This window comes from Euleptes europaea, chromosome 12 (genome assembly GCF_029931775.1).
Source record: "Euleptes europaea isolate rEulEur1 chromosome 12, rEulEur1.hap1, whole genome shotgun sequence".
Taxonomy (NCBI): Eukaryota; Metazoa; Chordata; class Lepidosauria; order Squamata; family Sphaerodactylidae; genus Euleptes; species Euleptes europaea.
Window position 1 is genome coordinate 16,541,555 of NC_079323.1, and position 27,549 is coordinate 16,569,103.

At 41.6% G+C, this 27,549-nt stretch overlaps 1 protein-coding gene across 1 annotated transcript in view; it reads left to right on the forward strand.

Annotated features, from left to right (window-relative positions):
- Positions 1–27,549, forward strand: part of DYNC2H1 (dynein cytoplasmic 2 heavy chain 1) — a 200,093-nt gene that overhangs the window by 87,851 nt on the left and 84,693 nt on the right. Inside the window, exons 60-69 of the mRNA XM_056858874.1 lie at positions 3,471–3,557; positions 3,738–3,864; positions 6,124–6,265; positions 8,875–8,984; positions 10,717–10,815; positions 12,438–12,561; positions 18,173–18,336; positions 21,186–21,305; positions 24,732–24,866; positions 26,271–26,414. Coding sequence (XP_056714852.1) covers positions 3,471–3,557; positions 3,738–3,864; positions 6,124–6,265; positions 8,875–8,984; positions 10,717–10,815; positions 12,438–12,561; positions 18,173–18,336; positions 21,186–21,305; positions 24,732–24,866; positions 26,271–26,414 — 1,252 coding nt within the window. The remainder of the gene's footprint in view (positions 1–3,470; positions 3,558–3,737; positions 3,865–6,123; positions 6,266–8,874; positions 8,985–10,716; positions 10,816–12,437; positions 12,562–18,172; positions 18,337–21,185; positions 21,306–24,731; positions 24,867–26,270; positions 26,415–27,549) is intronic.

Sequence of the window (27,549 nt, forward strand, 5' to 3'; positions counted from 1 at the left end):
CAAGTATTTTCTCTTTTTTTTGAGATGTGAGTTTCTTGTAGACAGATTAATGTATATTTTTGTTTTTGTAAAAATTTAAAGATCCTTTCTCTTTTTATTTTTTCATTCAAACCATTGACATTCCATGAAATTACTTCAGCCATGGTGATTCTCTGATATGGTATAATAGTCTTATAATCTAGTTCCTCCAGCTGCTCTCTTCAATGAGAGATCTTCTTGTTCTTCTTCCTCTTCTAGTCCCTCAGAGGGAACATCAGCGAAGTCTCTTGTACTTTCTCAGGAACTTTCCAACATCTTGTAGTGAAGTGATAGTTGTTCTTACTCCCTTAAACATGAAGGTTAACCCTTGTGGTACTATCCATCTGTATTTTATTCCATTTTTCCGTAATGTTGCAGTAAAATCTTTAAAGGTATTCCTTTTTGCCATTAAATGTCTAGGTATGTCTTTAAGTATTATCAAGGTTGTTTCCCCTACCATCATTGGTTTGTCATAGTGAAGTTTCATAATTGCATCCTTCATCCTGATATCATAGAAGGTAATCATCACATTTCTTGGTTTTGTTTTCTTCAATCTTGCCGGTAGGGGAATCCTGTAAATTCTATTCACTGCATGGTCCAATTCCTTTTCATCAATTTGGGTTAACTCTGCCAGGTTCCTTATCAGTGCATCTCTGGTGTCCCCTAAGTCTTCATGAAGATTATGTAGACGGAGGTTAGTTTCTCTGGTTTTCATGTCCATCATAGCCAATTGGTCCTTCACTGTATCCTCCTGAAGCAAAATTGCATCTATCTGTCTTTCATGGCTATCCATCTTCTTGACATCTTTCTGATCTTCCATCATTTTCTTTAAGGATTCATCTAATGTCTTCACATCTGTTTTAATTGTATTGACTTGGGTTTTCACTTCTTTAAGGTCTTCTGTCACCTCATTCATTCTCTGATTCAATCTCTGAGTTAAAGAGGTCATCATAGTAGTCATTTGTTCCATTTGCTTTGACATCTGCTCCTGTTGTTTTGACAGCTGTTCATGCTGTTTTGCAAAAGTCTCATTTTGCTTAGCAAACATATCTTGATTTTTTCCCCCATATTTGCTTCTTGCGAGGGTTCTTTGGATTTAGACATTGCAGGTGATACTGTATGTAGTGATCCAGATCTTTGACGAGTTGAAGACATTTAAGGTCGATGCCTTATTTTTAGTGATTTTGGCAGGTCTTAAAAAAACGTTTTTCCAGGATGTGGGTAGACTAATAGTTCGTGCTGAGCATAATCGCTAAGATATTTTTGTAAAAAACCTTCCGAAAATAGGCATAAAATAGGTTTTTAAAATTTGAAATACCAACGAGTTCTTATAGACGCTCTAGGTCGGCATGAATCAGGAAGTAGGAAGTTAGCTGGAAACAGTGCAGCCGCGGACCTTCCGTCGTCCCCTTTTTGTAGTTTTCAGTAGCAAACCTTTTATTTGATGCACCCAAGGGGTTCGCTTCCGGTCCTGCGTGCTTCTTTGCTTCCCTTCTCCCCGTCGGTAGGCTTGCTGCCATATTCCTAGAGGTCTTCCAGTGCTTCAAGATGAATTTTTAAAAATGTGGCAGGAGGACCTTCCCAGCCTGGAAATGGTAACGTGACCAAGGGAAGGGAGGGTTTTATTTCTCCTTTCCCCTCAAACGTCACAGAGTCTGATTGGTGCTTGCCCATCCATCAGAGAGTCGGTTGTTTAGTCTACCCATAGATCTACTTGATAGAGTCCTTGCCGCTTAATCTGATACCTTATCTTAACCAAAAAGTTTTGTATAATGGGGGGGGGGGAGCATGCGGAATTCCCAGTTATATCTGCCAGCCAAGTCAGCCTCCTCTTCCCGGTAAGATCAAAAGTATTCTTGTTACTCACATAGATTTCAGGGGGTGAGGTATTTCTTCATTGAGTAGTTCATAAATTGGTTATAGGCAATGGAGGTCCAAGCCTAAAGCCAAAGAAATGCCCGCGGTGATGCCTTTTCCCCTCGATGCCTAGCGGGACAACATCCACACCCCCGGGGGACTTAAAAAAGCTCCCTCGGGAGTATGGGAGTCACACCACTATCTTCGGGCTGCAGAGGAATTCCTGGATCCCAGTCCACTATTTAGGACCGGGTTGGTGTGCTAAAAAACACTCCAATTCTAAGCATTTCTTGGATTCCCTTGGGAGCTCTCCCAGGGACGTGTGCCTGGGACCAGCTCGTTACCGGAAGTCACTCTGCACTCATTTTTTAATGGACAATTTCTACCAAGAAACCAAGTTTACTCTAGTTTTGTGAAATTAATATAACAGAGTGCTGAACTGTATGCATGGAAACTAGCGTTTTTACTCTAAAGAAATCCTTAACAAAAGTGTGCCTTTTATTTGGGCCAATAAGACCTTATTTTAGAGTAAGGATGCAATTCTATGCATTCTTGGCGTGAATCCTGGTGAATTTCAGTGGGCCTTGCCTTGAAGTAAGCAGTCATAGGATCAGGGCGTATATCTTTAAACTTGTTGAGAAAATGTTTGTGTTGCTGAGATCTGAGTTGCTATTCTGCTCCTCTAACATTGCCCCGATAAGCGTGTGTAGTTTGTTGTAGCTGAATATCGTGACATCTACTTTTCACAGCGTTTTAAGAAGTCATGGATATGTTTGCATGTAACTGATCCTGAATAAAGCTAGGTAACTTCTGGATCTGTTTCCGGACTTTCGCCCTACCAAATGTCTTCTCTCAGCAATAAACTGATATCTGGGAGCTAGATTCGATTCCAGTAACACCATAGAGACCAACAGGATTTCCATGGCCTAAGCTATTGCGAGTCAAAGCTCCCTTTGTCAGATACTGTTGACTCTCAAAAGCTTATACACCAAAAATCTTGTTGTTCTGTAATACTGGGATTGAATCTAGCTCTTCTACTTCAGACCAGCATGGCTATCCTCTGAGATTGATTTCCAAAGTCATAGTTTTATGCCTTCCATATATGTGCTCACCTGTGTCTTTTCAAATTAGTGTGGACATCAGATCCCAGGATCATACTTCTCATCTAAAACAAATCCAGTTCTATCTCAGGCAAACGATGCAGGTAGAAAATACATGAGTGCATCCCTTCAAACCATTATTCTAGGACACTTCACACCATTATTCTGGCATACATCAAAGTTTGCCATCTTTTACTAATTCAGACAACTGGTCCATTTATTCTGACTGACTGTGGCTTACCAACTTACTACCTGTGTGTGTGTGTGTGTGTGTTAAGTGCCGTCAAGTCGCTTCCGACTCATGGCAACCCGAACTTACTACCTAAGAGCCTTTTAACTGGAGATGCCGGGGTCTGAACCTGGGACTTCCTGCATGCTGCCCATGTGCTGTATCTCTGAACTATGGCATCAGCGAGCATTAGAGTTATAGTTGCTTAGATTGGTTTTGCAATCTTGATGGTAAGGATCTTAATTTGCATTTCTAATCTGTTTTAGTAACCTTAGGAAAACTGAAGAGAGAAAACAGAAACTAGAAGACTTGCTAAATTCTGTTGGTCAAAAAGTAGCAGAACTAAGAGATAAGTATGTATCAGCTTTTCCTTAACAAATGCATTCACTTTGGATATTGATTTGGATAACGTTTTAATATTTAAGTTATCACCAGTTGTGGTTTTAAAATGTAATGCATTCTTAAAGTTTTGTTTCACTAAGATCGTGGTCTTTGGTTTTTAAGGATTAATTTAAAATGTAATTCTTATTCAGGTTCCAAGCCAGAACTGCTGAGGCAGCTAAGCTTGAAGCAGAAGTTGTTAAAGCACAAGAAACGGTGAAAGCTGCAGAGATACTGATTAAGCAGCTTGATAGGGAACACAAGAGATGGAACACACAGGTTGGTTGCTGAAGCATTGCATTATTATCATGTAAAAGTTTATGTTTTCAATTTTTTTCAATTTGTTCCTATGAAATGACTAAGGATTCCTTACTTGTGAATAGACGTTGGGCACCATCAGTGGTTAGTCATAGAGGTCAGTATTTGGGAAAGGTTTCATGTTCACACCCTTCATCTTTGACCGCTCCATTACCAGACTCAAATCATATAGAGTTACACTTGTCCTACTCCCTGGGAATGTTCTCCAATCTCTTAAGTGTTCTTTATGGCCAACATATCAAGGAGGTTCCCCAGTAGACCCATATTAGATGGTTATAATAACAAATTCCCATCTGTTGAGCTTGGCTACTCACCTCCTATATATGTTGATTCTGAGTTCTTAATCCAATTGGGAATGTTGTCAGAATAGACAACATGAAGGTGAAGATCTTCATTGGCAGACAAGAAGTAAACAATTCTGCCAGCCTTCACAGGAGTTCTATCTTATTTTGTGATTGTAGGAAAATAAGTGTATTTACCTTGAGAGCAGACCACCTCATTTGTTTGTTTGTTTATTAAAACATATATGACCTTTCCTCATGGTTCAACACAGCTTACAGTGACAGTTACAAATATTTTGGTTAAAAATAAAAATAAATCCAAAATCTTTCCCTCCGCCCCCCCCCTTAAAAGATGCCTGTCATTCAAACACCCTCAAGAGCCCTGGCAAACAAGCAGGCCTTGTAGCACCTCCTGAGGATTTCTAAGAAGGGTGCCCCTTTCATCCCTTCAGGGATCCCATTCCATAGGGCAGGAGCCACAGCAGAAAAGGCCCAGGCTCTGACTGATGTCAGACGGTCCACCCTGAGCGGTGGGGGAGCCAGCAGATGGACTGCCGGGCGACTGTTTGACACACAGGGACATATGGAAGGAGACAGTCTACCTAAAAATGGTCCTTCTGATTGCCATAATTTCAGCACATCTACATTTGTTGCTCTTTCTGTGGCACAGGGTCTCTCAAGAAAAAAATGTTACTTCAGGCAGACCAAGGATGTGCCTAAAAGTACCTCCATAATGGGAATTAGCCCTATAATCTTTCTGCTCAAACCCTTCCCAGTTCTTGGAAAGGGAATGGCATAAATTGGAGTTTGATGATATATCGAGGCTTATCCTGAGAGAATCATAGCATCAAGGAGATCTGGGTGCCTCTTCGGTTCGTATAGGCTGGGATCCCTTGAGGTCAAGGTTTCTGAGGCTATTCTGGTTTCTGGATTAAGAGCTGTATTAGTTTGGCCGGTCGTGTATAAAGCAAGGGAATAAATTCAGGCTCTTAATTTAGTGGTGATCTTTTAAACTGTTTTTACAATATGCTTCTAGCCTGAGGATGGTTAGACTGCCAAATGTTTTATGCTTCTGGAATATTATTGGCTGAGGGTTTTTTTATGGTTCCTAATTTTAATGATTTTGTGTTTTTATTATTTTATCTCATTTTATTTCTTGAGCCACCTTGAGCAGGTCCCTGAAGAGACACTGTATAAATGCTTTAAATAAATAAATACCTCAAGGAATTTCTGGCTATTCTGTCAGAAACAGTTGTGTTTCAGCAGCTTTCTTGCAACATTCTCTTGTAGAAAATATTTGTAATGCTGGGCAAATACCATTTTACCCCCACTGAGTATTACAAATGCACTCTTTGTTTTCAGCTGCTGGTAGGTGTAGTGAAAGTGTCTCCAGAGAGTTTTGGAGCAGTAATTCCCCTAATGGTCTCTGAATCAATTGTGTTGTCTTTAGAACTTCTGTTCTTATGTGTCCTGAAATGTTTTCCTGTATCCAGAGAAGGGAATTTTGTCTTACTTGGAGGATCTTATCAGGGGAGAGCATAGGAACGTTCCATCCTGTACTTTCGGATCCCATCTGTTGTGGGTTTCTTAATAGGTTCCATTTTTTCTTTACCCTCTTATTGCGCTCAGTTTCTGTTCTTCTATGAAAGTTCTGTGTTCCGTACCTGTTCACCATGTGAGACAAAATTTAGCTTTCTTCTTCAGCCCATAAACACAATGGCATAGGGCAGGAGGCATGCCATGTCCATGACTACTGTTGCGGATAAGGATGAAGTGGATTCGTTGTACAATATGTACAGCATGAGTTTCTGACTGTTGTCTGTCTTTCTGAAGATACATCTGAGCACTCTTTTTTTTTTAATGAACATATTACTAATTAACAGTTTTTCCACAAATCATATTCACATGTAAAGTCATGTTGGGAATCTGTTCTTTTTAGGTTTCAGAGATAGCGGATGAATTGAGCACTCTGCCAAGAAGAGCTCAGTTGGCCGCTGCTTTCATTACTTATCTTTCTGCTGCACCAGAAGATCAAAGAAAAGCAAGTTTGGATGCCTGGACAAAATCGTCTGGTCTGGAAAGTAAATATCATGCTTTGTTTGATCTGTGAACAAGATATTATACAATGTGCTCCTGGGAGATGAGGAAATGATTATGTTGGTGTGCACTAAAAAAACAATTTACCTTAAGGTCCTCAAGCATCATTATAGTGGACCTGCCTATGCCAGCATCCTATGCCCTCAAAAACATAGCTAGGAAGGAAAAAAAATACCAGGCTGCATAGCTGTCAGGGTTCATTCTCTTCTTATACCCCAAAAGGGAACTAAATTAACAGTCGATAACAAGTCCGAATTGGACTTTCGTTCACCATTTCAAGTGACTGACACTGCAATCCTAAGAATACTTATCTGGGAGTTGAACCCACTGCATAAACCTGTGCTGGATTCTGAGTAGACCTGCTTAGGATTGTTCTATAAGACATCAGAGAAGCAATGAATGTGATGATTAATAGGTTGTCAATCTATTATTCATCAGTGAACTCATAGTAGAAACTTGGTTTGGATGGGTTTGAGAGGAGATCCCACCTTTTGAGAGATATCACTACCTCCTTAGGAAATTCCCATGCCTCACACTTGAGAATCAAGTCTAGACATTTTCCAACTGTGTTCGCTGCTTTGCTAAGTGGTTGATGACACTAAGATTTGTGACTGCAGGCAGATCATCTGATCTTGGAGATGGGGTGGTTCCTCCCCTACAAGATCCAATTCTATTAGTGGTGCCTAGGCAGGGGAAACGATACAACCTCAGGAAAGAGCTTTTATCGTTCAATCCTCCCAGGAATGTTGCTACCCTTGTCTTTTTACACAGCCTGTTTAAAACAAATCCTCTAAAAGGCATTTCAGAAAATGTTCGCATCAGACCGACTGCAGATAAATATAGCATCACTGAGGGGAAAGCAGAGACATAATTAACTATGTTGTTTCCTATAGCTGATTTAGTCATGCCCAATGGATGAGTGATTCCCTTGAAGCAATAATTTGTTCAGTCTGCATGATTAAATAATGTTTCCTGTAGTATCAGAACATTAACTGAATGGCAGTTCGGTAAAATCTTGTTTCAAGGCTTCCCTTTCCTGGATTCAACAACAAGGAAAGCTTCTCATCGCGTGGTAATAATTGTTAAAATAAAAAGAAACAAAAAGCATGTGTTTCACCTCTTTGAAATAGTTTATGGCCTTTTCAGGCAGTAGTAAAAAAAATGTGCATTTGTTCGTGGTTATATAGGGTGGGGGTCATAATATCTTTTCTTGAATTTTCTGTCATTCTGTCACTCATACTTTGTTGCTCAGAGAATGTAACTTTCCCCCTGCTGATGCTTTCTTGTTACCATAAGTTCTTGTGGGTTTTAATAATTGCTGCATTGTAAGATTAGGTTTGTATTTTTGTATTTGTAATTTTTTGTTTTTGTTTTTATATCTCTGGGGATGTTTTTTAAAATAATAAAAACACACATAAGTTCTCCAAATAAACAAAATCTTCAATGGCTAAGCACTCATCTAGCTGTACACAATTTGTGTACTGCTTTTACAGTAACTGTAGTTATTCCAGTCTAAGTCCATTAAAGTCGATGAGTTTAGACTGGAATAACTCTGTATAGGATTGTTCATTGTCGTAGTCTCTGTGCAGTCCCACATGGGAACTGCACATGCGCAAGCCAACCGCAGAGAACTTTACATGGAAAGCTTCTAGAAGATACGTGTCTGCACAGAAGACCACTCAATGAACGATCGTTACAGCAAGCAACGCTGTTTTTCTGCTAGCCAGGAAGACTTGTAAATCAGATTGTTATAATGTCTCCCTGCTTGTACATCACTTTATTTATAAGAAATGCAGCCTTAAAAATCTGATTAAAGTGCTACAGCCTGAATCTAAAAATCAAGTGCAAACATTGTTAAAGCAGCATCAAAACAGTACCCTCAGGTTTTAGCAGAGATTATATGTCAGTCCCAAAATCTTAGATGAATAAAAATATGAGCCTTGGAAGGGGGGAGGGGAGGTGGTTCCATAATGTCAGGATGTGTACTGAGAAGGCCTGCTCTTAGTCCTTCCACAATACGATGGAATTTAAATCAGGTCTCACTGTGGGTCTCTGTAAGTAGCAGGGTTCGAAAGGGAGAAAATTTTTAAACCCTGATTTTCTCCTCAGTGGAAAAAAGCAGCTTACAACATAATTTACCTTTCTTCCATTTTATTTGCACAACAACAGCCCTGTGAGGCTGAGAGGAAGTGACAGGCCTGAGGTCTCTGTGAGCTTCTGTGGAAGAATACTTATTTGACCCTCTCTGTCCCAGGTCCTAGTCTTCACCATGCTTATGTTTTAATCTGTATGTTTGTGTGCTTTTTTCCTCCCACCTTTTCTAACTTTAAAGCTATAGTTTGGTATACTGAGTAATCTCCTCCATAGTACTTCATAATCCACCTTCTCTGTGGCTCAGCTGCCAAAATGTCACAATCTGTAGAGTCTGGATTGCTGAGGGTTCTATCTTCATTCCCAATAATTAAATTGCAGAAGAAGAAGATGCATATATTAAAGTAACAGCAGTGTAATGTTTTCTGGGTGCTTATTAGGGATAGGAAGAACCCGTATAAATCCTGAGGCACTGAATTAAGAGATGTTTTCTGTTTGCTAGAATTTGATCTTATGCGATTCCTGTGCACCGAGAGTGAACAATTGATTTGGAAAAGTGAAGGTTTGCCCTCAGATGTTCTGTCAATAGAAAATGCCCTTGTGATATTGCAGGTAAATTCTATTGGTTTTTATTCTCTTCATGGCATTGCCTGGCTAGCATGATAGTACATTCATATTGACAAGCTAGGCCATGTGGAAAGGGTTCTTTCTGTGCTTAATACTTATTGCTAGCCTGTCTGATTGCCAAGGGCAAGCAAAGGAAGAGGTTTCCTTGCACTTTCTCTTAGGTCTAAAACATATCAGGGAAGTTGTGTTTGGTAAGAGGCTGGTTGTTCCATTTCCTTCCATAGAAATTCTTCCACATTTAAAATGCCCCACTAAAGCTGCAGTAAGCTGTGTGTTGGGGAAAAGATGGGTAGAATTACCTAATTTCAATCATGTCTGTCCTGGGATTCAGATAATTATAACAACATATGAAAAGCCATGCTGGATCAGACCAAGGCCCATCAAGTCCAGCTGTCTGTTAATACAGTGGTCAACCAAGTGCCTCTAGGAAGCCCGCAGACAAGACAACTGCAGCAGCATTATCCTGCCTGTGTTCCACAACACCTAATATAACAGGCATTCGCCTCTGATCCCGGAGAGCATAGGTATGCATCATGATTAGTATCCATTTTGACTAGTAGCCATGGGATAGCCCTTTCCTCCATGAACATATCCACTCCCCTCTTAAAGCCAAGTTAGCGGCCATCACCACATTCTGGGGCAGGGAGTGACACAATTTAATTATGCGCTGTGTGAAGAAATTCTTCCTTTTATCTGTTTTGAATCTCTCACCCTTCAGTTTCAGCAGATGACCCCACGTTCTAGTATTATGAGAGAGGGAGAAACTCTTCTCCCTGTCCACACTCTCCACACCATGCATAATTTTATAGACATCTATCAGGTCTCCCCTTACCCACCTTTTTTCTAAGCTAAGCAGCTCTAAGCGTTTTAACTGTTCCTTATAGGGCAGTTGCTGTAGCCCCCTGATCATTTTGGTTGCTCTTTTCTGCACCTTCTCAAACTCTTTAATATTCTTATTTAGATGTGGTGACCAGAACTGTACACAGTATTCCAAGTGTGGTCTCGCCGTAGATTTGTATAAGGGCAGTATGATAGCAGTTTTATTCTCTATTCCGTGACTAATTATGGCCAGCATGGAATTAGCCTTTTTCACATCAACTGCACACTGGGTTGACACCCCGCCCAAGATCCCTCTCTTGGTCTGTCACTGCCAGCGCAGATCCCATCAGTGTATATATGAAGTTGGGATTTTTGCTCCAATTTGCATCACTTTACACTTGCTCACATTGAATCTCATTTGCTATTTTAATGCCCATTCCTCCATGTTTATCATAAATTATCCATGTTGCTACAGTATTGTCTCATGGCAGTGAAGGATCAACATCTCTAGTATGCTTAACGGCATTGTTTGAAACAACTGAGAATAGTTTCTTCCCAAACCCACATTTTAATGCACCTTTCAGCAATCAAAACATGTTTCATTTTTATAGTTGAAATCTTTCTGGTCTAAGAAGTATGAAGGAAATTCACTGTTAAGATATGAGCCAAACATGGAGTAATGGTTTATTCAAATGTTATCCATTTTGATGTAAGTGCTATATAAATTGTATTCACTTTTTAACTATCCACTCTTTGCTTTAGTATTACTTGTTGCTGGAGAAAGACAGATGAGAAATCTCTTAAATAAATGGGGGGGGCGTAAAGGTAAATTGTGTGGCTGTATACTTTCTGGCCATAATATATATGATTTAAACATAACCCTCTTTTTTCCCAACAGAGTAAAGTTTGTCCATTTTTGATAGACCCTTCTTCCAGAGCTACCGAGTGGCTAAAGACGCACTTGAAAGAATCACGCTTGGAAATTATTAACCAGCAGGTTTGCTTGGAGATTTGCAGATTGTTTTGTGATTTTGGAGAGGGAAACCTGTTGATCACTGTTTTTTGTTTGACAGTCACCTAAAACAAAATTGAAAACTGTGCTGTAAGCTTACACATGTTTACTTGGAAGTAAGTCCCAGTAAGCTCAATGGGACGTACTACCTAGGAAGTTATTTGGGATTGCAGCCTTAATCTACATGTCAGGATATGAATATAGGTAGTTTTATTTTCCCTTGTGAAGCAATCTGGGTTTTGCTTCCTGGCTTTGCAAAGAACAACCTTCTCACCAAATGCTCCTAAACTGCTGAATTGCTACACGTCCCATGTAGATTTTTGTTCATGAAGGGTCTCATGATCCCCAGCAATAGCTGCCTACTTTTTTCACCAGCAGAAAAGCTTAGTTCACATTTGTTTGCCAGGACTTTGAGCTGATGGTTATACAAATATATATTTGTGGCATTTGTAAAAAAAATTCTCTTTATCGTGTGCTTTTTTGGCCACCTTGCTGTGATTTTTTTGGTTGGAGGAGAGGACTTGCCACACCCTTCTTTGCCTATATGAAGAGTCTTACCAGCTTGATAAATGCCAGTACCCTTGGAAAAACAGTCCAAATGTTGCTCTTTTCCTCTGCGTTCCAAACGCAGTTGCTCCTGAAATGTATACAGCCTGCACCTGGCTGCTTCCCTCCACTAGAACAGCACAACAGGAACTCCTGGTCCCACCTCCCCAAACTTTTCAAAGCGCTTTGGGAAAGTTGGTCTTTCTGGGGCCAGGTATGAATGCTTCTTGACAATAGTTGGGCAACGTGGCACTTCTTAGGTATGCTTGGGAGGAGAAAGAAAAGTTTGTGACACTGTGCGTAGATCTGAGTGGAATGCTGGGGAGGGAAGAAGAGTTACTAGTCATGATGCATACCTATTCTCTCCAGGATCAGAGGAGCGTGCCTATTATCTTAGGTGCTGTGGAACACAGGCAGGATGGTGCTGCTGCAGTCATCTTGTTTGTGGGCTTCCTAGAGGCACCTGGTTGGCCACTATGTGAACAGACTGCTGGACTTGATGGGCCTTGGTCTGATCCAGCAGGGCTTTTCTTATGTTCTTAAGAGTTGCCTTGTACACTTGGGGTCCCTGTTAATTTTTCTCTCAGCAGCCTTGGGGCTGCACACAGATACAAGCTCTTGTCTCTCCTATCCTTTGCCTTCGATTCTTTGGAAATATTTTTCCCCCCGAGTCAAAGGGAATTTTGAAATAGGAAAGAGACCTATGCTCTGCCCCTTCTTGGCAGTATTAAACTGTACGTTCAGTCTTTAGGCACAAGTTATCAAAGGATTGCTTATATAGTCTTTTGAATGCTCTTGAATCCTGAGTCCAGGGAACTGCGTACTTTTCTTGCCCCAAGGCATGTTGTAGAACATCCTCATTGTACTTAATCTCTTAGAAAAAAGGATTAGTAGAACTCAAGCGGGACCACCCATCTTTTCTAAAGTAGTTCTGACTCCACCAAACTTTGCGTACGTTTTGGGCACACTCTGAAAAACGTTCCTTGTTGCATTTCAGTTTTATAGCAATGTAGTAATGTTCAACCAGAGCAATAAGTGGTACTGACATCTTCTTTGTGCAGGATGCCAACTTCATTAACGCCCTTGAATTGGCTGTGCGATTTGGGAAAACGCTCATCATACAGGAAATGGATGGAGTAGAGCCTGTGCTTTATCCACTCCTAAGGAAGGACCTTGTTGCACAAGGTAATTTTTCAGCTTTCAGATATGGGAGTAATGCAAGGTATTGTTTTGTTTCTCAGTCAGATGAAAGGACAAAGCACTGCTTCATTCAGAAGTGTTCTGTTGCTCAGTGTGGATAAACAGAATTGTTTGATTGTAATGTGTCAGTTATAATCAGTTTATTTTCCCTTTAAAAAGCCTAGCTTTAGATTATTTAGGTTTTTGACTTGCCGGTCCTCCCAAGAGTTTAGGGTGATGTACAAGGTCTCCTCCCACCAGTTTCTCCTCACAAAAACTAAGTTAGGTTAGGCTGAAAGAGAAAGTTTGAAAGTCACCTTCATGGTACAGTGGGTATTTGAACTTTGCATTCCGGAAGAGGTTTTTATACCCCACTTTTCTCTACCGTAAGGAGTCTCAAAGCAGCTTACAATTGCCTTCCCTCCCCCCACCAGCACAATAGGCACCTTGTGAGGTAGGTGGGGCTCAGAAAGTTCGTAGAGAACTGTGACTAGCCCAAGGTCACCCAGCAAGGTTCATGTGGAGGAGTGGGGATTGAAACCAGTTTCTCCAGATTAAAGTCTGCCGCTCTTAACCAGTATGCCATGCTGGCTTCGTTTTAGGCTCTTACCCCACTGCCTCCTTAAATGTAGCCTCAAGTTAATTTTCCAGTGCATTTTTGAGCCCTAACTGATTACAAAAGATCTCTCCCAACCTGAGACTCTTCATGCTCCATATATTATCCTACAGTAAAATGGGTGACTTCTGAAGTGTTTCTGCCTCCATCTGTGCAGGCGTATGCATATGTGTGAAAGATTTACTTCCTCAAGGAATTGCAGGGGTCTAATTGAGTCTAGCATGGTGGAAACTTCCAGTTAACACAACTGTATCTGCTTCTCTGTTGATGGAGCAACATAAAAAGAGATCTGAATATAGCAAACAATTAACACTTCCCATGTCTTCTTCACTGAGACTTCCAGAGATTTTTAGTTGAATGAGTAAAGACATCAGAGGATCGATGCAACTTTATGGGAATTTAAAGGTAAAGGTCATGGGCCCATGGGGTGATGTCACATCTCGACATTTACTAGGCAGACTATGTTTACGGGGTGGTTTGCCATTGCCTTCCTCAGTCATCTACACTTTACCCCCAGCAAGCTGGGTACTCATTTTGCCAACCTCGGAAGGATGGAAGGCTGAGTCAACCTTGAGCTGGCTACCTGAAACTGGCTTCTGTCAGGATCGAACACAGGTCATGAGCAGAGCTTTTGACTGCAGTACTGCAGCTTACCACTGTGCGTCACGGGGCTCTATGGGAATTTACTTAGGAGTAATTAGAGATCTCAGGTGCAAGCCAGCTGTAGTATCAGCTCTATACTATAAACCATAACCCTTTACAATGTCATATGTTGTGTTATAAGGAACTATGGTCACATACTTCTTATTTTTTAGAAGCATACCTTCATCTTAAACCTGGTATCAGATTAGTATTCATTTATTGAAATATGCATGCCCCATTTTCCCATCAACATTCAACAAGCAGAAGAGAGTTAATATAGCCAAGTTAAAGCATACAATTTCTTAAAACTAAAGCAATGACCCTTTATCAGACTATGGCCACAATCCAGCTAATAACCTGACTAGTTCCATAGACACAATAGATTTTTTTTGTTCTTGAACAGAGTTCAAAACTAGTTTATCTGCTCTTCTGGGGCAGGCTGGGGGGAGGCTGCTATAGCACTGGCTTAAAAATAAGTCCTTGGGCACTTCTGAAATATGTTTCTTGATTGAAGACACTGAGTTAAAAGCAGTTTTTTTGTGTCAGGAAATAACAATCCGAGGGAGGGGTATCTGCCTTCCTACATGGCACAACAGGTTATATGCTGTTTTTATTACTTTGACTTGATACTGAGGGATACTGGGGTCTGGCAAGTCATTACAGGTATTGGGAGCAAGCCCTTGCCTCCAAGAAGTGTCTGGGGAAAGGAACAAACAGAAATCTATTTGTCCTTTCTGTGTATAAACACATCAAATACTGTAGCGCACACGGCTGTGAGAATAAAGGCTTTGGGTTACACTCCTAGGAAATCTAAAGATCCTGCTGTTTTAGAAATAAAAAAAACGTTCCAATTGTTGTATCAGTTACTTAGTTTGCACTTTTATTTAAGGAACATCTGATATTCAAATGGGAAGCTGGATTTAAACCACGGATTTAAATCCATTTTATATCTTTGGGTCCCACTGTGATTGCTTTAAAATGTACTAATTTTCCCTGTATTTGGGTTAAGGACAATGTGGGCATCCCTAGCAGCCCTGCATCTCTCTAGCTTACTCAGTTTTCGATCCTGAAACATTCTCTGGTGTGATATAACTGAGGAAATTGGAAAGCTTGTGCTGTGCAGAAGCTTCATCACAGGTGCATACATCCTATGGTGGGAAGTCATGGACGCAGCCCAAGGGCCCTTTGTTCATTTGCTTTTGGGAGGTGCTTACTGATGATGCTTGACTGTCCATTATGAAAAATACAATTTATATGTTGTAGCGGCTTGATATTTGTGCCGATTGCATTTGGGATTCGACATTTTTACAACATGGAGGTGAAATTTATGTGGCAGGGAAGTAAAACTAGTACACAGCCTTCTCATGAAGCAGTCTGCCAGCTGATTGCTCATACTAGGGACTACATCGACGTTTTCGTTGATAGGGGAAGGATAACAGGCGCTCCCTGTCTTCGAAAACCTGTCACTGCTCTTCAGTTGCGGAGGGAAAATGCTTGATACTGTGTTGCATTCTTCACCTCTGTCTCCCAGTATCTTGACACTTGACAATTTTAGAAGAAGAAGAAGAGTTGGCTTTTATATGCCGACTTTCTTTGCCACTTAAGGGAGAATCAAACCGGCTTACAATTTCCTTCCCTTCCCCTCCCCACAACAGACACCATGTGAGGTTGGTGGGGCTGAGAGAACTCGAAGAGAACTGTGACTAGCCCAAGGTGGAGGAGTGGGGAATCAAACCCAGTTCTCCAGATCAGACTCCACCACTCCAAACCAATTTTACCCCTGTGGAACAAAAATATTATGACTATGCTTGATTATGGTCCAAAATCAACTTAGCGAGGAGCAGCTGTAGGCTTGATGTCAACCATGTGTGTTAAATAGGAAGGTGGTAACATTTTGATCAGTTATGCTCAAAAGTGAATGATTTTTTTTTGTTATTTAGTTGTTCTTTGTCTCACCTGAAATTATTTTGCAAAGTGCTTCTCCCCCTCCCCCAGCTGTATTTGGAAGGATCAGTACTTAAAAGGGAGACCTCCAAGGACAACTCTGCAGAGGAAGGCAATGGCTAGCCCTGTTCCCAGGAGCAAGTGGGGGAGGAGGCTGCCCTGGATGGCATGGCCCAGGCGGGAAAGGAACAGCTGTGAGGCAGGGCCTTGGTGGGGCTGACTGGCGCTTACCTGTCACATCACTGGGGGCGGGGAGGCAGGGCAGGGAGCCCTGTGATCGGGGAGCACAGTTCTCTGTCCTTGCCCATCCCCCCACTACTTAGCCAGCCTGCTGCAGGACCCGCGGACTTGTGAGAAGCAGCTTTTCCTCTCTTGGTCTCTGTTATTACGAGTTGTGGTTTGGTCTTTCTTGTTCGTTAGTTCATCACAGCTTGGGCAGGCGGTTTGGGCATTGAGACGGATCCATTTGGAGGAAGGCATCGCCAGTGCACCTGTCTCCCCCATAAGGGGTCTTGAGGGGTGGGGCTACTAAGCAATATGCCCAGCTCGGGGTGTGTAGCAAGGGAACCACCAGGTTGCAAGGGAACCACGCAGTGGCCAATGCCCATACGGATGGCCATGATTTTGTAACATTGGCCAGCAGGCAGGTCGCCTGATGCTGGATCTGCCCCCATGCTGTGCCAGTTCTCCTGTGGCAGTAGTCAATTACATCTTCCCTCATCTTGTTCCCCTCCTCGACGCTGAGTCTGCAAACCACCTCTGCTTAATCACTTGAAAGCCCCTTGCTGGGGTTACCATGAGTCAACTGCGACTTGACAACACTTTACACACGCACACAACAAAAACTCTATGGAGCAGCTGTCTGCACCACTGAGGGAAACTTACATGTATTTATTTATTTTCTTCATTAATAACTTTCCTCTCTCCCGGATGGGGACCCAAAGAGGCTTACCTCATTCTCCTCTCTTCCATTTTATCCTGACAACAACCTTGTGAGGTGGGTCTGGCTGAGAGTGTGTGAAGGAGACGAGTTGGTTTTTATATGCTGACTTTCTCTACCACTTAAGGGAGACTCAAACCGGCTTACAATCACCTTTCCTTTCCTTCCCCTTCCCACAACAGACACCCTGTGAGGTAGGTGCAGCTGGGAGAGAGTGACTAGTCCATGGTAACCCAGCTGGCGTTGTGTGTAGGAGTGGGGAAACAAATCCAGTTCACCAGATCAATGTCTGCCGCTCATGTGGAGGAGTGGGGAATCAAACCCGGTTCTCCTGGTCAGACTCCACCCTTCCAAACCACCGCTCTTAACCACTACACCACGCTGGCTCAGGGTCACCCAGCAGTCTTCCATGACAGAGATGGTATACAAAGACAGGTCTACCAGAACCTAGTCCAACACTCTAACCTCTACACCACACCAGCTCCTATTGCATGTCTGATACAAAGTTCTTGTCAGCAGCAGTACTTTGTAACATACGAATAGCCCTGAGGGCTAAAGATGCTCAGCTGAAGGATTGTGTTATGCCCAGGAGGCTGTTACTGAGAATTCGAGAAGGTATGCTCTCTTCCCAAAGGTGTATTCTTCAGGACTTGGTAGGAAAATAGGAACACCCCCACTTAAGCTGGGGATGATTTTGAAGAAGGGTAGGGCTTTCTCCCTGTCTCAGAGGGCGGATGCATCCCTGGCCTTCCTCCCTCTGTGTGAATCTCAGGCCAGGCAGTTGCTTCCAAAGCAGGTTTTTTTAAATGTACAGTTTAATGGCATTGTTCTTATGTAAATGACATAATTGTTTTATGTTGCTGCTGGAACTGTAATTGTTAGCTGCTTTGAGGGTTCTTGGATGGAACAGCAGGCTAGAGATATGTAAATAAGCAATTTGGCTTCAGGTTATGCAAACATTATTGCAGCGCATTCCATTTGTATTGAAGATCCCACAGTGGCTTCAGCTGATGCAGAGAAGGGGAGCTCCGCACCAGTATTCCACTTCACGGCATTTTAGGGAGGCTATGGCCCAGGCTAGCCTGATCTCGTCAGATCTCAGAAGCTAAGCAGGGTCAGCCATGGTTAGTATTTGGATGGGAGACCACTAAGGAATACCAGGGTTGCTGTGCAGAGGAAGGCACTGGCAAACCACCTCTGTTAATCTCTTGCCATGAAACGCCTCAAAAAAGGTCACCATGAATCGGCTGCGACTTGACGGCACTCTACACACACATGTTGTTTGGGCATTACAATGACAATGTGTTCTTGCTAGATTTTTTTCCCCTGAATGAAATTAAATTGTTACATTTTCCAAATAGTTTGTTTTGGGGGGGAAATTTGCCAGATTTTTTTTTGCCAATTTTTTTTTGCTTTCAACGCTTTTCACTGTTTGCATACGTTGTCCTCTAATGCAGTTGTTTGTTTTCTCAAAGGACCACGATATGTTGTACAAATAGGTGACAAAATAATTGACTACAATGAGGAATTTCGTGTATTTCTGTCAACAAGAAATCCAAATCCTTACATCCCTCCTGACGCAGCTTCCATTGTAACAGAAGTTAACTTTACTATAACAAGAAGCGGCTTAAGGGGGCAGGTAAGCATCTCCAATGATATACTCCCTGCCCCAAGATGTGATGATGGCTGCCAACTTGGAAGGCTTTAAGAGGGGAGTGGACATGTTCATGGAGAATAGGGCTATTCATGGCTACTAGTAATAGTCATGATGCATATCTATTATCTCCAGGATCAGAGGAACATGCCTATTGTATTGGGTACTATGAAACAAAAGCAGGATAATGCTGCTGCAGTCAACTTAGAATCAGAGTTGGAAGGTACCACCAGGGTCATCTAGTCCAACCCCCTGTACAATGCAGGAAATTCCAAACTACCTTCCCCCACACACCCCCAGTGACCTGTACTCCACGCCCACTTGTTTGGGGGCTTCCTAGTGGCACCTGGTGGGCCACTGTGTGAACAGACTGCTGGACTTGATGGGCCTTGGTCTGATCCAGCAGGGCTTTTCTTATGTTCTTATGTTCTTACTCTTCATTTTGATGAAAAGACATTGGACTGCATGCAATTTGTTGCTGCTCAAGATCAATTGATCAAGGAGCTTCTAAGGGATAAAAGGAAGGCATGCAATTTGTGGAAGACACGGATTACTTTCTTCGAAATGCCCCTTTGGTGATATTAATGCTCATAGCACAAAGATTTGAAGATACATTAATTTGTTTTAGCATTCTTATCCAGTTGGTTTCAGCTGGGAATTTTTAAAAGATACTTCCCACTGAGAAAAGATCCAATTTTCGTTAACATTTTCTTCAGTGTCTTTTTTACATCTGAAAATTCTGCTGTATTGAAAATAACTTGCAAAAAAGATACAGTTAATGCTAAAAGGCAGAATGTGAGAGTCCTTCTGGATTCTTTGGCCTGGTTTTTAATCATTATGGATTATAGAGTGCTGCTCACAATCTTCATACTTTAATTATTTGCTGCCGGCTTGGAATTCTAATATACATGTGGAATTTTCCTGCCTACAAAAAAATCCTCCATTCACCGTCTTTTCTAGTAAAACAAATAGTGCTTCCTTATCATACAGGAACCACCTGGAGCATTAACTGAGTTCTGTGTCAAGGTAACTGAGTAATAGGTGTTTTGAATGTGAGAAATAAAACCAAAGTTGGTCTCATGAGGCTACTGGTAGAGTATAGAGATTTTCTCAGGTCCATAGGGTTGTATTCGGAGAAGATTCTTCTCACTTCACATGCGTGTACCAATACATGCCCTTCCTTCGGAGGTATTAAATGGTAGGTTTAAAAATATCCCTTTTGAGAAAAAAATTATGGTTATGCGGCTTGAGTCAACACGATACACTACAGCATATAACCTTAAATTATCATCTTCACGATGGCCTTTGTAAGAAAACAATTCTACCCTTGATTGATAAAATGAAATCTAGCCAAGAATCCTCAGTATGCTGGTTTTTATTGAATGATTCTATTCCTGAAGTCACTTCAAAGGTGGCGGAATATCTGATGGAAGTTGTCAAAACTAGGACCAAAGTTTAAACTATATTGAAAATGTATGGACAGAGAATTTTGTGCACTGCTTATGTTACGTCTCTGAGTATATGCCAATAACGATTGATTGATTGATTGATTGATTGATTGAGTGTACCAATACTCATATACCAAGCTGTTCCTCAGGGTCAGGGAATCCTCAAATATTGAGGGAGAAGACTACAGCTGCCAGCTATCCGATGAAGGGAGCTTTGACTCTCGAAAGCTTATATTCAAAAAATCTGGTGGGTCTCTAAGGTGCTCCTGGACCTGAATCTAGCTTTTCTAGTGCAGACCAACACAGCTACACTCCTGAAACTAGCACGGGTAAAAGGTATACAAATTCTCAGAGCCAGTTAACAAAATACAAAAATTATTATTGAGTGCTAGACAAAAGGGACAATATGAAGTGAATATACTTAACATGTTAGTATCCCTTAGGGGAACTTGTGGACATTGCTGTGGCTTAAGATTGAACCTTTATGGACTTGATTAGGCTGTGAAATTACCTTTGTATGGATGAAATAATATGGGGCTGAAGAAACCAAGGTGAAACGGCCGTCCCCCTATGTCTTGACTTATAAAACTGTGGATCCATACCTGTTGGATTAATATCTGAAAATTAATCATACCATTGAAACGGATCATCTTTAAGAAGAGGACTTTATTGCCCAGAAAATAACTCATTCCTTGTACATATTGTATTTTGCTTAGTCACAGTTGTTAAGTATATTCACTTCATATTGTCCCTTTTGTCTAGCACTCAATAATAATTTTTGTATTTTGTTAACTGGCTCTGAGAATTTGTATACCTTTTACCCGTGCTAATTTCCAAACCGGTTAGGTATAGGCACGGAGGTGCTTTCGTTTTGGCTTTACACTCCTGAAACTGGCAGATAAAAACACTGGAAATTAGAGACCCCCACTGGAAATTAGAGACCCCCACAAGCAAAATAGTCTTCTGCTCACACAAAAAGGCCTTTGGATACCAGCTATTGTATTGTTTGCTTAATGATATTAACAGTAGATAATAATTTCGTTTATTTGCACAAATGATTACCAAGGCAGTGAATGGAAAATATTTTTGTTTTAGAAGTTCATGCTACTGATAAACAAAATATACTGATAAACTGAAACAAAATATACTGATAAACTGACATCTGTGTTCTGTTTGTACTCAGTGCATATTTCAGTATGGATTTTAAAAAGAACAGCTTTAGTAGTACTTTTTCCTTTATTCAGTGTTCATGGAGAACTGCAAGAGAATGCAAGAAAGCAAACAATAACAATTATGTGAAAATGTTGCTTAGTGCCCAAAATGTAGATTTGGACAACACTTCCGTTTGCCTCTATCGTTTTGTAATTACCATTGCCTTCCATTTAGCTTTTAGCATTGACTATCCAGCATGAGAAACCAGATTTAGAAGAACAGAAGACCAAACTTCTACAGCAGGAAGAAGATAAGAAGATACAGTTAGCAAAACTTGAAGGGACACTTTTGGAGGTAACATTAACATGTGCTGCTTTTGCTTGGTCAATACATGAATTCAGTATTTTGAAATACTGGATGTTTAAATATATTAATGACAGTGACAGGCTTCAGACAATGTTACTACAAGGAATCTAGAACTGTATTTTCTTCCGGGCCATCATGGATTTCTGAAATTCTCCAAATGCCAAAAGGTGTGTGTGTGTGTGTGTGTGTAGAGATTTTAGTATCTGTAGGCAGGGGTCACATGTGGGAATTAGATATATAGATTTCGGCAGATTTGCAATGAAATGGTGAATTGCTTGCTGTAGAAAAAGGATATAGGCTTAAAACAGGATAGGACAAAGCTGTTGCATTTATATAGAATAGACTGTAAAACAGAAATTGGCATGTTTGGTTCCCCAAGTATTTAAATGGAGTTCTGATGGTAATGGTGTTTCAGATGAAGCAACTAAACACACAGGCCCGTGCCCCACTTCCCCACATGGAAATATGGCAATGCATAAAAATTATTAAATATTTTGTACTCTTCTGTTAGTTATACTGCGGCCAGCCAAAATACAGATGTTGGCATGCCTCCCTGTCTCTATCTACACAGAGAACACAAAAAGGGAAGTAATGGAGGAAACACAGCACCTCCACTATAGAGAGGACCATAGCATGCCTTGTAACTACTGCACTTCTGGGGGGTGTAAAAGCAGGTGGTTCAAATTTTCTCTTCTAAATGCATTCCTTTTCATCAGGAGGGTACACAGGGAAGGAGCCACTGCTCAAGTATCTTCATAGCTCACTTGGCAGATGAAACACATATGACTGTCTTTCCCCAGGCAAAAGTGCAGGTCTTGTGGAGGTGGGGGGGCTACCCAGGGAACAACCCCCTGTGAGCAAGGGGTGCACAGACATAAAAACAACAAGAGAACACGCAACAGAATATTCCCAGAAGATAACTCCTGTCATCCCCTTGTATGGGAAACAGGAAGGAAAGGTTTGAATCCCAACCTCGAGAAATAAGGAGATAAGGAACAGCTAATTTTTTTTAACCAGCATCATAATCATGCTGATCAACAGCAAAATAAAACAAGGTGGCAGGAATACACGCCATCCCTAATATTCCTGTAACTGCACATCCAAGTAGATATAGAGGGAAAAGAAACATGGAGCATTTGGAACCCTCCAGTGGCCCTGTCATTGAAGCCAGCCATATGTAACAGGGCAGGAAGCAATTCAAAGAAAGACTTAATGACTTGGGATGGTGTAGGCGTAGCATCCATGAAGGCTGTGGTTCAGTCTTCTACCAGACAGCTCTGGGGAAAGTCCCAGGCACAGCTAAGATTTTTATTCTATCAGATCCAAGCTCTTGGGATAAGTCACTTATGCTGGCTGGCTGCCCCATGCTCCAGTAATATTGCTCAGATCTCTTCCAAGTAGCCGTCCTTCTGATAGATTAATTATCAGAGTTTAATTAACACTTCCTGCTGGTGCTCATCCCAGCAACCCTTGCCCCTCCGGGCTGCTTAAATCTGCCGGGGAAGACTGACGAACTGGGTCTGGAAGGCAGTAAATGCCTTCCTGAGAGATGGGGTGGTCACTCCTGCCTTCAAGCGAGCAGTGGTGTGTCCACTTTTACTCTGGACCCAGGAGAGTTTATTAACTACCATCCATGCTCAAATTTACCATTCTTGAGCAAAGTGATTGAGTGTGTGGTGGCTGGCCGACTTCAGAGATTCCTGAATGATTTGGTTTGTTTGGATCCATTTCCATCTGGTTTCAGGCTTGGCTATGGGACTGAAATGGCCTTGGTCACCCTAGTGTATGATGTGCACTGGAAGATGGACAGGGGAGTGGCGACCCTGTTAATTCTCCTGGACCTCTCAGCGGCTTTCAGTACCATTGATCACGGTATCCTGGATCACCTTTTGAAACTGGGAGGCACTGTTCTGCGGTAGTTCCAGTCCTACCTTGAGGATAGGTTTCAGTGTGTGGTGCTGGGGGACTGCTGCTCTGTCCCTTGGCCTATGGGTTTAGCCAAGTTTCCATGTTGTCCCCCATGCTTCTCAACATCTTTGTATAGAAGAAGTGGACGAAGAAGAAGAGTTGGTTTCTTTATGCCAGCTTTCTCTAACACTTAAGGAAGAATCAAACCGGCTTACAATCGCCTTCCCTTCCCCTCCCCACAACAGACACCCTGTAAGGTAGGTGGGGCTGAGAGAGCTCTAAGAGAACTGTGACTAGGCCAATGTCACCCAGCTTGGGTGTGGAGGAGTGGGGAATCAAACCCGGTTCTCCAGATTAGAGTCCACCGCTCCAAACCACTGCTCTTAACCACTACACCATGCTGAGCTGAGCTGCCACCAATATGCAGATAACACTCAGCTCTATCTTACAGTACTAGCAGATAGGGAGACTATGGATACTGTGAACAGGTGCCTGGAAGCAGTTTTGGAATGGTTGAGGGCTAGCAAGTTGAAACTTAATCTGCAAAATCACAGGTAGAGCTGTCCTATCACTACATGTACAACTGTAACAGTGAGACAATTGGTTTTTCACCAGTGTGCACGGATGCATGAGCTAGACTAGAACAAGAGAGTTGACAGCTCTACAGTAGAGCAGCTAGAGCCATACTGGTCCTTACAGCTGTTGCCACACTGTAGGCTGATCACATGGACACATGAAGCTGCCTTATACTGAATCAGACCCTTGGTCCATCAAAGTCAGTATTGTCCACTCAAACCGGCATCGGCTCTCCAGCGTCTCAGGCAGAGGTCTTTCACATCACCTACTTGCCTAGTCCCTTTAACTGGAGATGCTGGGGATAGAACCTGAAACCTTCTGCATGCCAAGCAGATGCTCTACAAACTAAGCCATGGCCCCTCCCCAGGTGGTTTGAACTGAACAGCAAATGAGGTCCATCCTGTCTTCTACCCTTGTTGAATGATCAGAGGAGCATGCCTAATATATTAGGTGCTGTGGAACACAGGCGGGATGATGCTGCTGCAGTCTTGTTTGAGGGCTTCCTGGAGGCACCTGGTTGGCCACTGTGTGAACAGACTGCAGGACTTGATGGGCCTTAGTCTGGTTCTTAAGGGCTGCCTGCAAAGTCCCAAAAGAAACACAAAGGCAGTAGTGAATAGTGCTCAGCAGAAGCAACAAGCAGCACGTGAGCTTGAGCACTTTGCTGTTGGTGGATGGTTTTTTAAAATTATTATTGAATATAATGTATTATGGTGTTTATTGATTCTTGTTGTTGTAAACCTCCTCAGATACCTTGATGGAGAGGTGGTATGCAAATATTTTAACTTAATGAATAAATGAAATTTTTATATGAATGCGAAGATTCCAATAGACTTAGATGTCATTTTTTAATTTCCCAAGCTTTACTTTGGTAAACACTTATTCTAAGTAAATATTCTCACAATGTGCTTTCCCCTCCCCCCCCTCCAGACTCTTGCAACCTCTCAGGGAAATATACTTGAAAATAAAGACCTAATTGAATCCCTGAATCAGACTAAAGCGAGCAGCGCTCTCATCCAGGAATCGCTTGTGGAGTTCCATAGGCTTCAGATTTCTCTTGATCAGGTAATTTGGGTTCCTTCAACTTGTCTTCTTTGGAGCCCATTTGCTAAACAGAATTCAGTATAGCAGCTACCATTCAATCCACTTGCCTTTTAGCAGGTCTTGTGTGAAGCTGGTTGGATTGCTTTTATTATAAATGATTTTACCTCTCGTTTGAGACAGACATAAGTGATGACCAGTGATAACAGATGTTTATTATTTTATACTGCTTTGCAAGAAACATAGAGCACAACACAGTCCAGAGTTATGCTTTAGTTGACATTGATGCAGCCAAAGTTAATCGTTTTCAAGTCACATAAACTTCAGCCGTACAGAGTTAAGCAGTTTCTTTATTCTTCTATCGATATCAGTGGGACTTGAACACACTTTAGCTTTGATTAGATCACAGCCACATACAGCACCAAAGTGTCTGTTTTCTTTTCCTGCATTGCAGCCTTTGGGTTGTACCCCCACCCAAGGATAGGGCAGATATTCTTTCTGAAGTTTTCAGCAGGGGGGTGGGAGAGGAGGAGGATGCACAGACAACCCTTCTGTAGTTTCTAGACTTTGTGTGCTTCCGAGGTGGCAGAGAAGTGGTAGAAAAGTTTGTGTTGTGTCCCTGAGAGCACTAGAGCTCCTGGACTTCCATTTCTGCTTCTCTCCACCCCTCTCCTGTTTTTCTTTCCTTTTCTCCCTCTATTCTTCTTTGTTTCTTTTCCATTTGTTGGGGACTGTAGGCCATCTAGTGAGAGGATCTCTCAAGAAGATTTCGATGTACTATGGGAATCGGAAAGACAGTTTAACGCATAAGATTATTCTGACGTTGGACAGTGCATCAATGTGTCAGACAGGTCATCCCCAAATTAAATTGACATGCATGCTAGATACCACAGTCATTTTATCACCTCTGTATTTCCACTTACATTCCCAGTAAATATTTTACTCTCAGGAAGAGTAATTAGATGTAGAAATTTACATTGCCAACCAATTGAAATAATGTTGCATTTAGATTTAACACCCCTACCCCTACTTCCTGATGGATTAATTTTAAAAGCCAACTCCAGAGAGAATTATCCAAGCCGTATCTATGGAAGCCAGTATGCCCAATCACAGATGGCTTTTGAGATTCACGAGAACTTTTAAAGCGATTTGTCATAATAAGACAAACATTGCTCTTAACATTGTTCCCCCTCGCTCGTCCAATAGAACCCTTCTCCATTTCAGGTTGATTTTCAACCCCTTTTCCAGTTGATAATTTAAGCAGTTGTAAAGGTTTATGAAATGTTTTTTTCCTTAAAATGTTATAAAATGTTATTTGCAGAGCTGCTTTGTACAACTGCTGCCAAATCTGTCCCTTTTTTCTGAAGTTGCTTTCTGTGACTGCTAGATGGCAGTAGTATTCTAATACTGAGTCTTTTGTATTCCCAGGAAAGGGATGCCTATCTCCCTCTGGCTGAAAGCGCCAGCAAGATGTACTTTATTATCTCTGACTTGTCCAAAATTAATAACATGTACCGCTTTAGCTTGGCTTGTTTCCTAAGACTTTTTCAAAGGGCTCTGCAAAGTGAACTGGTATGTACTATTCTCCCGGATGTGTTGTTTATTTTTAGTCTTTTATTCATCCATTTCTTTTAAATAGTTATTTCCCTATAGTCCTGAGAACAAGGAGGCTAAAACACTAAATAAATAAAAAGCGGGATGGGGGGGGGGGAAGGCTAGAGGCTGTAGTAGCACAGAATGTCTGGGAACTCTGCATGTAAGAACATAAAATTAACAGTGACAACATAGATTACACTGTACTGTCACTGTATTATAAAAGGGAGGAAGCCTAAACGAGCTACTGAAATCTTGGGCAAAAGTCCTAAATAAGATGCTATCATATTGTTTATTGAAGTAGCTTGGCTAAAAAGTAGCACAAATTGTGCAAAGCAAGTTCAGATATTGATGTCATTTATGCAAATACAGGTTTATCAGTAATTAGCCAGTTTGTAAATTAAGCACATTAATTTTGTATTCATCAGAAAACTTTGTATTAATGGCTCATACATTTTGTTACAGGAGGTTCTTTCTTTAAAAAAAAAAAAGGGTGGGGGGAGAAATAAAAAAGGCCAGTCCTAAGTTTCCGATATTAGGACTAAGTCAAAGTCAGCAGTAGGTAGGTTTTTAATCTAGGGAGGATTTTGAAGGACCAAGTTTAATTTGTATAAAGTGTTAGTCCTACTGGAAAGAAGTAAATGATGGCTCAAGCCGCAGGGCACAATTCTGCATTCTACTATAAACATGCTTTAACCATGGCAAAGGCTTACATTGGCACTGGCCATGGTTACGTTGAACCAGTGCCATTAGCTAGGATTTGAAATGTGGCTGAACTCAAATCGCATGGTTAATGTGAGTTCAAGGCTAGCCCAATCTTGTCAGATCTGAAAAGCTAAGTAAGGTCATCCCTGATTAGTACTTGGATGGGAGACCTCCCAGCAAGTCCAGGGTTGCTGCACAGAGGCAGGAACTGGCAAACCACTTCTGATGGTCTCTTGCCTTGAAAATCCTATGAGGTCACCATAAGTTGGCTGCAATTTGATGCCGCTTAACACATACACAGTGGTAATTCTAAAGCAACCCTCAACAATTGGTCCAGGACAATTGGGGCGAATTCATTGTGGAAGGGCTGGCTGTAGGGTAGGCACGATCCTGCAGTTTGTTTCTAATC